The 16,102-nt window shown below is 38.2% G+C and overlaps 1 protein-coding gene, 1 long non-coding RNA gene and 1 pseudogene across 2 annotated transcripts; 1 reads left to right on the plus strand and 2 right to left on the minus strand.

Moving 5' to 3' along the window:
- Positions 1-2,076: 2,076 nt before the first annotated feature.
- Positions 2,077-4,468, minus strand: LOC142524358 (putative clathrin assembly protein At4g32285; annotated as a pseudogene).
- A 743-nt stretch (positions 4,469-5,211) lies between these two features.
- LOC142524357 (EIN3-binding F-box protein 1-like) lies at positions 5,212-9,034 on the minus strand. The gene is made up of 2 exons (XM_075628311.1): positions 8,758-9,034; positions 5,212-7,886 (listed from the first exon to the last, which is right to left on the minus strand). Exons 1-2 carry the CDS (start codon positions 8,780-8,782, stop codon positions 5,899-5,901), a joined length of 2,013 nt encoding a protein of 670 aa, XP_075484426.1. The 5' UTR covers positions 8,783-9,034; the 3' UTR covers positions 5,212-5,898.
- A 492-nt stretch (positions 9,035-9,526) lies between these two features.
- Positions 9,527-12,640, plus strand: LOC142525137 (uncharacterized). Its single transcript, XR_012815032.1, has 2 exons — positions 9,527-9,671; positions 12,461-12,640. It is a non-coding gene; the product is annotated as an uncharacterized LOC142525137 (long non-coding RNA).
- The last annotated feature ends 3,462 nt before the right edge of the window (positions 12,641-16,102 follow it).

Here is a 16,102-nt window from a genome sequence, read left to right on the forward strand (position 1 = left end):
CCTTGACCACGACCACGGCCAATTCCACGTCCACGTCCACGTCCACGTCCGCGTCCACGACCTCGACCTCGACCAAAACCTTGTCTTTGAATTTGATTTTGGTTTCCAGGTTTAAATTCATTTTTATTTACAGCATTTACTTCTGGAAATGCTGTTGATCCAGTGGGTCGGGACTGATGATTTCTCATTAATAGCTCGTTGTTTTTTTTCCGCCACAAGAAGACAGGCGATGAGTTCAGAATATCTCGCGAATCCACGTACTCTATATTGTTGCTGTAGAGTAATATTTGATGCATGAAACGTGGAAAATGTTTTTTCAAGCATCTCAGATTCTGTGACCTCATGTCCACAAAATTTTAATTGCGAGATTATTCTATACATCGCCGAATTGTAATCACTGACTTTTTTAAAGTCTTGGAATCTCAATGTATTCCATTCATCCCGGGCGGTCGGAAGTATAACTTCTCTTATATGTTCGAATCTTTCTTTTAATCCCTTCCACAAAGCCATGGGATTTTTTTCAGTCAGATATTCACATTTCAATCCATCGTCGAGATGTCGACGCAAAAATATCATGGCTCTTGCCTTTTCTTGTGACGTGCATATGCCATTTTCTTTAATGGTCTCGCTTAGACCCAATGACTCAAGATGCATTTCTACATCTAGAGTCCATGGCATATAATTCTTTCCCGTGATGTCGAGCGCAACAAATTCGAGCTTTGTTAAATTTGACATGGTGGTACTAAAAAAAATTACGATGCATTTTATTAGTTAATGAATATTGCAATACAAAGTAATGGATAAACAACAAGTAAAAGCATTTGTAAAAATAAAGAAAACACACGAGGAGGATATTCTCCGATAAATAAAAGACTCGTGAGTATGATAACCAAAATAGTTAAAAATAACCTTGAGAAAGCCATCTTCTTTTTTCTTCGAAAAATTTGATGATGAATAATTTTTAGAGAAGAAGAGAAAGTTGGAGTGATGGAATGTGTTTGTGAGATCATATTTATAGGGCAAAAACTAGCCGTTTTTTTACCATTTATGACCGTTGGGGTACAAAAAAAATAAAGGTATGTATTTGTATAATTTTATGGTAATAATATGATATATATAATATTAGACATGTTTAAATAATTATGTATATCATATCATAATATTATAATGAGTGTCATAATTTATTTTGTTTAAAAACCTTATAGGCTTTTATACTTGTCGTATCCCTTACCGGGAGTGTGGGATGTCGTCTTAACATCCTCCCAGGATTTATAACAAGTTTATGAAAAATTTATTTTTATTATTTCTAATAATAACATTATATTGTATATTAAATAAATACACAATAAATAAATAAAAGTAAAATAAATATAATTATTTTTGTTACCTTTTTCTTCTGTTTGGAGCTTGGAAAAGTATGTAGGACTTTTAGAGCTTCGTGCTGATAACGTGTTGTGAAAAAGTAAAAATTTATGGTAAAAAGTAAAAATCTCAAACTCTCAAAATTTACCAAATTACACACTTTATAATATTTTTCTCTCTACTCAATTGTGATTTTCTTCACAAATGAGATATCTATTTATAGGAAATCTTTACAAATAATCCAAAAATAAAATACATCATTACCTACATCATCACACACTAATTTTCAATATTTACAACTCTTATTTTCAACATTCAAATATTCAACATTCAAATATTCAATACTCACATTTTAAATATATTTTTCAACAGTGTCGTCTATTTTAAATTATAGACTGGGTGATAAATTTCCAGATAAACTTTTATATATATATATATATTTTTAAATGCTACAGAATTTTTTATTGATGTGATATTTGTGAAGTATAATTGTCTTTCCAGTTTATGAGTGGAATGTTGTTTCTGGTGTCACTTTTTGTTTTATTCTGGTGTTAGTTAGAAGCTTAAGTTTTGATTATTTTTTTTACTCTCTCATTTATGACAAAAACGTGTGTAAGACGATCTCACATATCATATTTGTGAGACGAATCTCTTATTTGGGTCATCTATGAAAAATTATTATTTTTTATGCTAGAGTAATACAATGTTTTAAGTAAATTTGCTGAAAAATTAGTGAGAGGTGAAGTGATATCCAAATAAGAGGTGAAGTGATATCCATTGCATGCCTTCTCTCGAATACTGTTGCCATAGCAACTGCTCCTGCAATAACATGTGTTGCTTCTTTTCCATCTCTGACATCTGCACATATGCTGGCGGGGGAATGCTCAAAGATGCAGCAAATGGATCTTGTCCGACGGCCTGGACTGTTCCATCTGGCGCAGGGAGTGCTAACACTGGAGTTTTGCTTGTTCCAGTACCTGGCAATGCCACACTGCTGGCGCTACCACCACTCAATTGGGCTGTGCTCACATGTTGCCGAACCATTCCCTGATCATACATGCCATTCAACAGTAAAGGATCAAGTTCCCCACCCATTGCAGCCTTCTGCTTGGACAAATTACTGGCAGATTCTACCAGGGCTAGTTCCCAATCAGCTTTTCCACTCTCGGCTGCCGGATTCTGCCAAGCAGAAGTCACCTCTGGCTCTCCATTCGAAGGGAATGCTTCCCATGAGCCATTCTCATTGTTTGTCGCCGGCCCAGCAAACAGCGCCAAAGCCAATTTGTTGCCTTGATCATCAGCATTCACTCCCTCATCCCGTAGATCCACTAAATTCCGAGTCTCCTGGACAATGGGCTTAGGCATATCTGGCTCAGGTGGTGGAGGGGTATAATTTTCTGGAGGCGGCAATGCTTTGATCTCATTCACATCAGACAACAGCTCCTCCTCTTGAGCAACTGGCTTGATCTCCACTTTTCGTTCAGGGCTCTTCATCGCCTTCGCCCTGTCCCTCACGAACTCCCCCAAAGTCTCCAGCAGCTTGCTATTAATCTTCTGCACTTCCGGATACTCAGAAGACCTAGCCACTCCTACATCTCTGCACCAATCAAAGAATCCGACAAGCTCATCAATCTGCTTAGCTGCGCTAGCATAGGCATCAAAAGCTTTCACACAATCTTGATACTCCATATCAAAGAACTTATCTAGAAGTACTGCCAGAACCTCGCACACATCAGCATAGAACTTGAAGCTCTCCTTGACCATTGCATACAGTGCCACCAGAATCATCCTCTCATTCTTGGCTAGACCCGTGGGTCGACAAGACAAGAACCGGTCCAATCATTTCGCTCAGCGGGGTAAGATCTTTCCTCCCCTCTGTGGATTCTCTGACGCCCCCAGATGACTGGGGTCCGGGCATTCCATAACCCTGTCTGTCCCGATATTCATGGAAATCATCATATCCCCTGTTTGATCCTGGGGGCGATCTATAACCCTGCAGATCCTCTCTACTGCCAAATCCTTGCATTTCAACCCCATTTCCACTTTGTTTCCGATCATAAACCATCAACTCAAGTCTCTGATCCAAGTACAGGGCATAGGTTCTAACAAATGCGGAATGATCCCATGAATTGGAATGAGCCTCATCACGGAAATCCGACAAGTTCAATAATCTAGTCCCCCTTCTAGTAGCATACATGATCTCCTGCTGGAAAACAGCATCTCCGTCGTTGAGCAAACGATGAATTAACATCAAACACTTGAGGACAACGATCCAATCCCGAGTCTTCCCCAATCTTTTAGATATAGCGACCACACAGGCGTTAACATAACCACGAGAGAGAGAGTTCAAACGGAGAATCTCCCTAATATACTTCTCGGATGCCGGGTCATCATCGTGACTGGTGGCTTTCACTATGGCGACTTCCAGATCCGGCGCCATGTTGCTGGCAACCTTAGCGATCCCGATGCTGGCTTGGTCCTTCACCGTCCCAATGGCTTTCCGAATCGTGGTCGGCGGCATGGCTTGAGCTAAGTTTTATCCGATATCCCGCGCTCAAAAACCCGGAGTACAAAAATGGAAAAACTTCGATGACGTGGTGAAGAAATCGGAAGCAACAAATGGGTTTGGTAGTTTATTCACCTCAAATCAAAAAATCACTTAGATCAAGACGATGAATCTCCGAACAGAAAATTCACCGGCAGATCTGATCTTCAGTGTTTAAAAGTATAATCTTTGAAAATGTGAAAAGAACACAAGATATTGCTGAATGAATTGGATATCCGATGAATCCAGACCGTTCATCGTCATGCGATGAAAGTGTCACAAAAGACTTGGCCTAGAGGGTTTCACTTGACTTTTGGGCCATGAGATTATGAAATTCTGACTATAATTCAACCACCCCTTTTTACCAAAATGTTTGTGTAGATCCACAAGTAGTCAATCCACGTGAAATATTATGTCGACTTCATTATGTTTCTCACCATCATGGAGTTCATCTCATCTTTTTCGATGATACGATGTTTATCAGGAGATGGCTTCGGATCATACTCGAAAAAATCCATACCATTCTCACGTTAGAGATATGGGATTCTTGTATCCATAAAGACAATTCCCATGTGCCTGGATTTCAGTTCATTGTATTGCTAGTGTTATAAAAAGCAAGTCATGATGCAAGAGAATATAGTATTATCGAGTAAAAAGGTGATACCTTTTGCTTTGACGTCCTGCCCGACCTATTATTTTCATCTCACTTGTTTCTAAATTGCATCCATTTACTTTAAACCGTTCCCTCAAGATATTACCATGATTGCTGTTACATACCTTTGGTTACAGGTGGATGTGTTATGTGATGGCGTGATTTCTAATTATTTACCAACTAAGAGAGCCAAATCACGGATGCCTATTGCCATACTTCAGAGAATTCGGAGCTCTCGATACTCTCTCCATAAGCTCGGACGAGAAATTGTCGGAGAAAAAAGAACACGCCGTAAGATGATCATTTCTGACAAAACAGGTAAAACTGATGGATGATCAGCTGATCAAGCCCTCCAAGAAAAGAGCCAAGGTGCAAACATAGACGATGAGCCTGCTCTTGAAGCTCAAGGTCTGAAGATCTTGATTCTGGAGCGCGTAACTGAGGTATTTCTAATGGCAGTGGAACATGTTGCAAATCTATTAAGTCGGCCTACTAATTGCTTCTCGTGTAAGATCAAAGAAGTTGTTTTATTTAAATCTTAGTTTGAAAACTATTAAAGGTCTAGTAACCTGTCCTTCGGGTACTGTTAACTGCGTTAAGTAACAGGTATGGTAATCAATCTTACAGAAAGATAAGAAAATAAACAAGAAAATTACATAAAAGTGCGCTTTTATTCATCGATAGACAACTAACACCACAAGGCTACAAAGCAACGGAGCATTTCAAGGAGAGAATTACATAACAAGAAGGTTGCAAGGGGGGATGCAGTTTACAAGAAAAGAAGCCTGCAAAACCAGGGATTGGTAATACAAAAAAAAACCCTTTCATAGAGAAAAGGTTATCATGGCAGACTGAAAGTAATATCTGCCATGGCCAAAGCCCACGAAAGCAAGGCAACAGACGTCAAACTGCCAAAGCAACCATGAAATAACCCTCACACCGACTCAATAAAAACATGAAATAAGACAACATATGCAATGTAGAATACTCGGTGAAACCAAGACTTCTACATACCCTAAGAAGAAGAGAGACTGCTTGAAACAATGCAATGATTCAGCATCCACCGTCCTCGGTATGTTCTCAGCTACGTGTGGGGCCCAGTAGAAGGATAGCTCCCATAATCGAGAACTAAAATTCTTGAAACAACTTTCTAATGGAATGAAAGCTGCAAAAAAGGGTTTACCCAAGCCACATTCACTGGAAAAAAGCAAGGCAGAAGACGGACACTGAACCAGGTGACAAAGACCCATACACCAATGGACCCAAAAACAAGTCGCACTAACTGCTGCCTACCAAGACCTTCATGGAAGTAGTGGACATTGAAGCTCAGCCCACCAAGTTAATAAAGAACATCGCACCTCCAAAGCTGCTCTAGAAGCAGATCAATACTGCTGCTGCTGATTCCATTGCAGTGCTGGATGTTAAGCCCCACCAAAGTCTTGCCCAACACTCCCAAGAATGGTAAGCTTTTGTCAGACACGAAAGAGCAACCTGCGAGGGAAAACATCTGTAAACTTCGCTGCTCAGCACCAGCCAAGGAGGCAATCCCAGAATCAGTTATTCCACACTTTGAAACATCCAACTCGCTCAGCACAGAGCAGTTCCAAGCAATTTCGGACAGGGTAACATCGGTGAGGTACTTGCACCCATCAAGATTCATAAGCTCAAGTGTTTCCCCATGCAGCTTAGTGATGGCCACAACTGAGTTGTCAGTCAGATTAACAGATCCACTAAGATTTAGCTTAATCAAACCAGCTTCCAAACTGTGAACAAGAGGTAGAAGTCCAGCATCGGTGATTCCCTGAAGGCCACTAAGTTCCAATTGAGTCAGTTTAGGGCACATTCTACCCAATATGGCCAATCCGACATCACCAAATCCCGGACAGTTGTGAACGACCAACGATTGGAGCGAATGGCAAATGGAAGTCAAAGGAAACACAAAATTTATGTCCCGAATCCCCAAGCAATTTGCTAAAGCAAGAGCCTTCAGTTTTCCACCACAGTTTGCAAGGATATGGAATATTCCAAATTGTGTGATCCTGTGGCATTCCTCCAATTGAAGACTCTCGAGTGTCACAGCAGCTCTGGCAAATTTCACCATTCCGGTATCTGAGACAAGAAGATTTTTTCTGAGCCCAAACAACTTCAGATTTGGGCAACCATCACCCAAAGCTTCAAGCCCAGAATCAGAAATACCTCTACATGCAGTAATGGATAAAACTTTCAGCTTCTGCAAACCTTGACCCTTACCCATAACCCAGAAACCCTTATCATTCACATTCTGGAGGTCAAGGAGTGCAAGATTGGTCATCGCGCTGCCATAGTGTCCAATAACAGCAAGAGAAACATCACTGATGTCAAGTGCCTGAAGTTTAGCTTTCGACAAGACATGACCAGCTGATGAAAACAGACTCGCAATTCCCTGGTCACTTACAAGTGCGCAATTTTTAACAGTGATGCACTTCAAGTTGGGGCAGTAGTGGCCCAAAGCTTTCAAGCTTTCATTACCAATGTTTGTGCAGGACTCAATTGTTACTGACATCAAATTGGGACAGTTCATCGCAATGGCAATCAATCCTTTATCTGTGATTGCAGGGCAATGACATAGGTCAAGTTTCTCAAGAAAACGTGCTCCACTTGCAATTTCCAAAAGCCCTTCATCACCGATTGATGATAAGTTCCACAGGGAAAGAGATCTCAAAGAAGGGCAACCACGACCAATAGCTCTGAGGCCAAGATTTGTCAGACCACAGGTAGAACTGCTTCCATGAATGGAAAGCTTTCCTAAACCTCCACGGCTTCCAGTTCCTACAGCAATAGATGCCAATCTCACATCAGTTGCTTTTTTCCCTTCCAAGCATCGAGAAAGAAAACCATCTGAATCGGTTCCTTCAAATTCCTCCTCGGTCACAGTTTTAACCACGCTAGAATCAACAAATTCAACCTTCTCTTTGGGCTTGGATGCTTCATCAGCCTTCTCAGAAATAGATGTATTATCATGCTCCTCGGGGCCAAGATTACTTTTAGCGGGGAATATCTCATCTCTATGGATGCTACTCAGAAGCATAAGCCAGCGTTTTGAGACACAGGCACAGGCACTCCTCTCTTGCCCTCCTGAGAGGCGTCTGAAAACCTCAAAAAGGCATGCATCAGGAAGAACCTCAATAGACGACTGCTGCCTAACCTTTCCACTGAAAATGAATGGAGCGCTGACACGAGACCTTTTCCTCGGGAAATACACATCCACATGGCGACCAAGAGGAAAAAACAAATTTGAATCCTTGGGATTTGTGTGCATAAACCCCCTAGAACAAAAATCATCACCACCTGTAACCAAATTAGGAAAACTGACATCAGCTTATAATTATAATATAAAAATAATCTTTTTTTAAGAAATATAGTAAATCTAGTTTTTTGCTGCTTTTGCATTTCTCTGGGAAATATGCAGATTTCGAATCTAAAGCTGCAGAGTAACATAAAAGGACCACCATATCATGAATAAGTATGGATAAAGCACATCAGAACGATAAGCATAACCACAAACGGAAAAAGCACACAAGAACGATAAGCATGACCAGTTAACCACAATCCAAATCACAGAGTCAGGAAGCACAAATTCCCTCCAAGTAAAAGCACAGAGTCTACTATGTCTAATTCACCGGAAAAAGACAAGCTGAATTCGGATGATAGGATCCTGTGTGTTTGAATTTCAAAAACTTAGTACAAATTCACTCAAATTGCATTAATAACTTTCCAATCCATCAATTTCAATGTCAAGCCCATTTCTTAACAATTTAAATAGCAAGTGATGGGGTCATTTTAATTCCATCATTCAAACGAAATTCATTACATTTCTAAGGGCCCAAGGAAGTCCCACAATCATAAAATATCACGCTAAAATTAAACGTTTCAAAAAAAAAAAAAGGAATCGATAATAAAAAGACAACCAAAAAGTAAGGCGACACAATTATAAAGCAAAATTAAAATTAAGACAATAAAAACTGCAGACCACAACTCTGTGATGCATTTGAGAGTGCTCGAGGTTTGCAAATAGAACAGCAAGATCTAGAAAGAAAAAAAAAAACCACCACACACGGGGCTAAAAATATGAACTTTAACCCAAATAAAGCAGTCCCGAAAAACACACAGAGAATATAAACCTCAACCAAGAAAACCCACGGAAGATCAGCCAGCATACCAGTGAAATCGATGACTTTAGACATGAGAACGGCGTGTAAACCGCAATAAGACCGAATCCGAAGCGTGGAAGCCGAGAAAACCCTCTGCCGAGAGCAAAAACAAACAGATCCAACAAGAAAAACACGATGAGGAGAGAATCAATAAGAACAAAATGCATCCGAGAAGAGAATCAAAGCCAAAAGACGAGCGAAGAAAACCCTATTGAATAGGGCAAAAAGTAGAGAGAGAAGAAGAAATGGGCAGAGAATACAACACACAACGTCGAAATACAAGCTTGTGGGTGTATTTCTCAATTCTCATATACACAGGTGGGGACCACTTTCCATTAAATTAAATTGCAGCGTGCAATGAATCGAGACTGTTCCTTTATTACCAGGTTCAATGCTCCTTCCCTTCCATTTGATTGATTGATTCATTGACTTGCAATTTAAAATGTTTAAATAAAGTTCTCACAAATTATTGAGAGATCGATCTCACAGATTGTATTTTAAAAGACGAATCTTTTATTTAAGTCATACATAAAAAAATATTATTTTCATGCTAAAAATATTACTTTTTATTGTGAATATTGGTAAAATTGATCCGTCTCAGAGATAAAGATTCGTGAGATCTTATTACAATACATATACTTTATTAAAATTTGAAATTAAAAATAAAATAAAAATAAAACAAAAATCAGATCAAGATATCGAATCTGTCTCTATTATTCAGATTCTTAATAATAAAATATTATATTACAATTTATCTGACTTGAAAAACTCGTCCAATTTCGATTTCAGAATTTTAAGAAGATATGTGGTGGCAAGAGGAAATCCCAGAGCCAACCACTTACCTAGCCGAGAAGCAGCAGCCTCAGTGCCTTTCCTCACTTTTATGAGGAGTTTGGTTTTATTGTTTGTTCGTGTGGGTGAAGTAAGTTAATATTTGAACAAATTTCAGTTATTCGACTTTTTTTATAAATATATTTTTAGACGAGTTTATCGTATTTAGTTTATTCAATGCGATTTATTTGAGCTCATGATTAGTATGATTTGCAAACTATTGTGTCAGCTCAAGAATTTACTTTATACGAGTTTATAATGATAAAAGGCCGATGGTTCTATAGTAATTTTTTTAAAAAAGTTAGGTTTTGTGACATTCAGTGATTATATTCATTCTTTTCCTTGTATCAAAATTTTATGCTAGAGAGATCGAGCCTAACTCTATTGATCTAACCTTGTTTTTCCTTTGTATTGACTCAGGTTCGAGTCCTCCCACTCCTAGAATAGGATTTCAAAAAAAAAAAATATGCTAGAATTCTCATCATTGGCTGTGGTTTTTTACCAGCTTGGTTTTTTTTATATACAATTTAATCTTTATTATATTACTATTCACGAATATTTTGAACAAGTGGAGCAGATAGTTTTTCACCCCCACTAGGTTTTGAATATTTGCAGCTGTAAGACATCAAATTAAAAGCAATTGGGTTTTATTTAATTCGAATAAAATATGGACAAATTTGGTAATTTGTTCATAGGAAATTAAAGTAATGCATCATCACCCCCCATTAATCAATCCTAATTATTATTTTGTCAATGACAAACAAATTTGCAAATCTCCACTTGCGTTTAATTTTATTTGATGTAAAGTTGGTAGCAAGGTGTTGAGAAAGTCAATTGAATTGTTATTTTTTCAAGATTTCAAATGTAATTTTATTGTTAAACGGTTAAACAATATATCAAATTTTAAATCTATATATTACTTATCTACACATTATTACACAAATTATAATGAATTTCAAATGACATTATTATTGATGAACTTGAAATCCGTCGTAATTAACATGACATGCTATGTAAGCACGTAAGGGTTAGAATTGAAGTTTATGGTATTAGTTTATCCAATTAGTAAAAATACATTTGAAATTCATATATATATTTAAAATACATCAATACAAATGGGTAGATGAGATCCTACTTATGTGGGCACTACCCTCACTTCATTTCAACGGGTAAGATCTTGCCACACATACAATTTTAAAAAAAAGTGGGTCCTATATATGCATGGGCAAATCTTGACCATCCATCCTATCATGGGGCAATGCCCACATTGGTAGGATGAAATAAACCATACAAATGCAACTTCGAGTTAATTTTTTTAAATTGATAATTAAATTTAAGTCAATTGTTGGGAGCAATTGTAATGCCCGAGAATTTTGATTATGGTAATCTGAAATGATTATTGATAAATTGATGTGATTATAGACGAAATGGATCGGACCGAAAAAGCCGGAAAGAAGATTGAAATTATGTGCGAGGATGAGCCCTCGCGCATATGCGCGACCCAACCGGGCGCATATTCGCGAGGTAGGCAAAGAACCTCGCGCATATGCACGACAGGACCCGCGCATATGCGCGAGATTGGCAGAGAACCTCGCGCATATGCGCCGGGTGAGGTCGCGCATAAGCGCGAGCTGCCGAAAGACACGCGCTAAGACCAGTAGGTCTCGCGCATATGCGCCGAGGGAGGTCGCGCATATGCGCGAGACGTGCAGCACAAGGATGAAGCCACTCGCCCCTCACCATGCATTGATATATATATATATATATATATATATATATATATGGTTACCTTCCTTCAGATGAACCGGCAAGAATCGAGAAAAGCTTCAGAGAAAGATAGGTGAACGACCTTACGCCTTTTATTTTAGGAATTTGAAGTTTGTGCAAGATCCGCCAGTCAGAATTTCAATCCGACTTCGGTACTGTGTTTCTATCGACAAAGACTTCAACTGGGACGTAAGTTTTACTACGTTTTGTTATGATTTGAAAATATGATATTGAAGGAATCAGATAAGATTCATATATGGTGTTATTGATATATTAGATATCGTATAATCGAAATCGGATTGAAGAACGGATACCGTATGAAATTGTTATGATTTTCAGAATGGATTTGATTGAGATTTGATATCAGATTTGTATTGTTATTGGTTATGAATTGCGGGAATTGATATCTGTTGATTTGTATTGCTGGATATATTGAGATTATGCCGTTATGCCGTTGAAATAGAATTAGATTGAATTCTGATTATATCCAGTATTGATTTGAGTGGTGTATTGATAGTGTACTCCTCGATATTGTTATTGCCAGCTTGAGTATCGACAGACTTTGAATTCGAGACTTCGACTTCGTCAGATCAACAGAAAGAAATGTATAAATCAATGTTGAACCGGGAAAATACGACTCAAGTTTGATTTGACTTGAGTTTCCCAAAAACCACATACTTTATTTATTGCATTGATATTTGCAATTTATGAGATTGATATGCTTAGTCTATTGAGTTATAACAAAGCGTGTATTGAGTCAGAGGCGGAGATGCCTAGTTATTGGCGGACATGCCAAGTATTTGGCGGATATGCCAAGACACTGGATGTTTGATTTATATCGATGTTGCGTAGGAGCGGATCGGCTTCTATTGCGGAGATTCGATATATGGTAATATCCAGGAACCGGGATCCCTAGATTAGAGATGAGTCGAGTATGAGATTACAAGTCCAGAGTTTATTTACAGCTTTATATCGATTCATGTTTTTCAGATTTGATACATGCTATTGATATCTGTTTCATGCTTTTATATTGTTATATGATTGCATGTATACATTATTTATACTGGGATTATTTTCTCACCGGAGTTATCCGGCTGTTGTTGTGTTTGTAAGTGTGCATGACAACAGGTGAGACATGATCAGGGTCACGAAGAGGATGAGAGATTCAAGATTAGTGTGGATATCCGGACTTAGAGTAGATTGATTTTCAGTACTTGATGTAGTGGCTGAACTTTAGTTTGAGATAAACATATGTTGTACAAGATTTGTACTTTATTGTCGATTTGTATATCAGATGAATTTCATTATGTTCCGCATTTATGTATTTTTAAAAAAAATTTAGACCCAGATGAATTAAATGATCCTAATAATGATTAAGAAGATGAATTAGGTTTGGGTCCCCACAGCAATAATTATCCTTGCTATGATACCAATTGTAGGGCCGAGCACTTGTCGTTTTACTAAAAGCTATAGTTTAGTGCAACTCAAATCTTTTAAACTACACAACAGCTCAAGCACCACGGTTCGATCATTCTTCAAGCAGGGACAATTATTGATCGAACGCTTGCCGCTTTACCAAAAGCTAGCTTTTAGTAAAGCGTCAAGCGCTCAATCCTACAATTGGTTTCAGAGCCAAGGTCACGAGTTCGATTCTCATTGATTGCAAGAAGTGCAATTATTGGGAGGGAGAATTGTTGGGAGCAATAATTGTTCATACTTGAAGAGCGATCGAACCGTGTTGCTTGAGCTGCTGTGAGATTTAAAATATTTGAGTTGCACTATTACCACTAGCTATAGCTTTTGGTAAAGTGGCAAACGCTCGATCCTACATCAATTGTCTTTTAGAACAGAATCATATTTACATTAGGTTGTATTTGGATTATAAGTTTTGGATTTGATTAGGTATCAAGAAGGATTTGAATGAGTTTGTACTCTGTAATTATGAATTTTAAATCCTTACCTTCACGTCAATTGTTCCAAATACAATCGTAGTAAACCTTCTTTATGCAAATTTGTGAGCTGCCATTTGCGCATTCGTTAACTTTCAAATTTTATTTTCTCGTTTTTCCATTTACTGAATTAAATTTTAAAAAAAATGATTTATTGTTTTTCTCATTCAGAAACAATTGTTTGACAATTTAATTTGTTTTACAATTCTAATGTATAAAATTGTCAATTTTACATTGAGAAAATAAGGCAAAAACTTGTGTGCGACGGTCTCACGGGTCGTATTTTGTGAGACAGATATCTTATTTGTGTTATCCAGGAAAAAATATTGTTTTTTATGCTAAAAATATTACTTTTTATTGTAAATATCGGTAGCGTTGACCTGTCTCACAGATAAAGATTCGTGAGATCGTCTCATAAGAGACCTACTCGAGAAATAAATATTCAAAACAGAAGCTTTAACATTGGATTCTTGTAATGACCTAAAGTTTCGATACAATGAAAATAACCTAAGAAATGTCGGTAGAAGAAAGGTCAAAGAAAGTATGCATTAAATACATGTCGGTAAAATGAATTGAATTGGCTGAATAAAAACAAAACGTGGGACCAACAAGTGGTATCAGAGCCTTGGTTTAAAATTTCTTAAAATTCTGAGTATGCTCTGTGGTTGCAGCCTAGACTGATCTTCCACATCAGAAAAGATTTTTTGAGATTTTTTATTTAAGGCGAGATTATTTTGTCCGGTCTACTAAAATTGTTGTAGACATAATGGCGGGAAGGTACGAGATAGCAAAATTCAATGGAAGCAATTTTATGCTGTGGAAAATAAAGATACAAGCAGTTTTAAGAAAGGAGAATTGCTTGGCGACTATTGGAGATAGACCGGTGGAGATTACGGATGATGGAAAGTGGAATGAGATGAATGATAATGTTGTTGCCAATTTACACTTGGCTATAGCAGACGAAGTTTTGTCAAGTATCTCTGAGATAAAAACAGCCAAAGTTATTTGGGATACTCTGATAAAGATGTACGATGTCAAGTCGCTACACAACATGATTTTTCTAAAGAGAAGGCCTTATACTCTTCGGATGACGGAATCCTCATAGATGACCGACCATATCAATACACTAAATACTCTATTTGCCCAACTCACTTCCATGGGGCATAAAATAGGGGAAAATGAACGTGCGGAGCTTCTACTTCAAAGTCTACCAGATTCATATGATCAACTTATCATTAACATTACCAACAATATTCTTATGGCCTTTCTAAAATTCAACAATGTCTTAACTGCGGTTCTCGGAGAAGAAAGCCGGCGCAAGAATAAGGAAGATAGGTTGATAACTTTGAAGCAGGCAGAGGCTTTACCGATGATAAGAGGAAGATTTATGGATCGTGACTCCAGTGGGAGCCAAAGATGGGGTAGATCAAAATCGAAAAAAAATATTTACTGTTTTAAATGTGGCGGTAAAGGGCACTTCAAGAAAGAGTGTACGAGTATCGATAAAAGCTCTCAAGGAAATGTGGCCAGTACTTCAGGCAGTGATGAAATATTATTCAGCGAAGCAGCAACTGTTGCAGAAGGCAGACACAAATTTTGTGACACATGGATTATGGATTCAGAAGCGACGTGGCATATGACGTTTCGGAGAGAATGGTTTGATCATTATGAACCAGTCTCAGGAGGATCTGTACTCATGGGAAATGATCATGCCTTGGAACTCGCTGGGGTCGGTACTGTCAAAATTAAAATGTTTGATGGCACCATTCGCACCATACAGGAGGTACGACATGTGAAAGAACTGACGAAAAATCTTTTGTCCTTGGGGCAATTGGATGACATCGGGTGCAAAACTCGTATCGAGAACGGGATCATGAAAATTGTGAAGGGCGCGCTTTTGGTTATGAAGGCGGAAAAGGTTGCTGCAAATCTGTATGTACTTTTGGGAGAAACACACAAAGAGGCAGAACTAGCTGTTGCATCAATTGGTTTAAGAGAAAAATTAACAGTGTTATGGCATAGAAAGCTCGGGCATATGTCAGAACGAGGGTTAAAAATTCTCTCAGAACGGAAGCTGCTGCCGGGACTTACAAAAGTGTCATTACCCTTTTGTGAGCATTGTATTACCAGTAAACAACACAGATTAAAGTTTGGCACTTCTACTGCCAGGAGCAAAAGCATATTGGAGCTGATTCATTCGGATGTTTGGCAAGCACCAGTTGTATCCCTAGGAGGAGCGAGATACTTTGTCTCGTTCATTGATGATTTCTCTAGGAGATGTTGGGTGTATCCAATCAAGAAGAAATCAGATGTTTTCCAAGTCTTCAAAGATTTCAAAGCGCGGGTTAAACTTGATTCTGAAAAGAAAATCAAGTGTTTGAGGACTGACAATGGAGGAGAATATACCAGTGATGAATTTGATGCATATTGTCAACATGAGGGTATCAAGAGACAGTTCACGACGGCTTACACACTTCAACAGAATCGAGTGACGGAGCAGATGAATAGGACCTTGTTGGACATAACAAGAGCTATGTTGAGGACTACAGGTCTAGAAAAGTCATTTTGGGCAGAGGCAGTCAAAACCGCTTGTTATATTATCAATCGTTCTCCTTCAGTGGCGATTGATCTGAAGACTCCGATGGAGATGTGGATTGGGAAGCTGATAGATTATTCTCATTTGCATACATTTGGAAGTCCTGTGTACGTTCTGTACAATGAGCAAGAAAGATCGAAGTTGGATTCGAAATCCAGAAAATGTATCTTCTTGGGTTATGCTGATGGAGTAAAAAGATATCGCTTGTAG

Source organism: Primulina tabacum, chromosome 14, assembly GCF_025594145.1.
Source record: "Primulina tabacum isolate GXHZ01 chromosome 14, ASM2559414v2, whole genome shotgun sequence".
Lineage (NCBI taxonomy): Eukaryota > Viridiplantae > Streptophyta > Magnoliopsida > Lamiales > Gesneriaceae > Primulina > Primulina tabacum.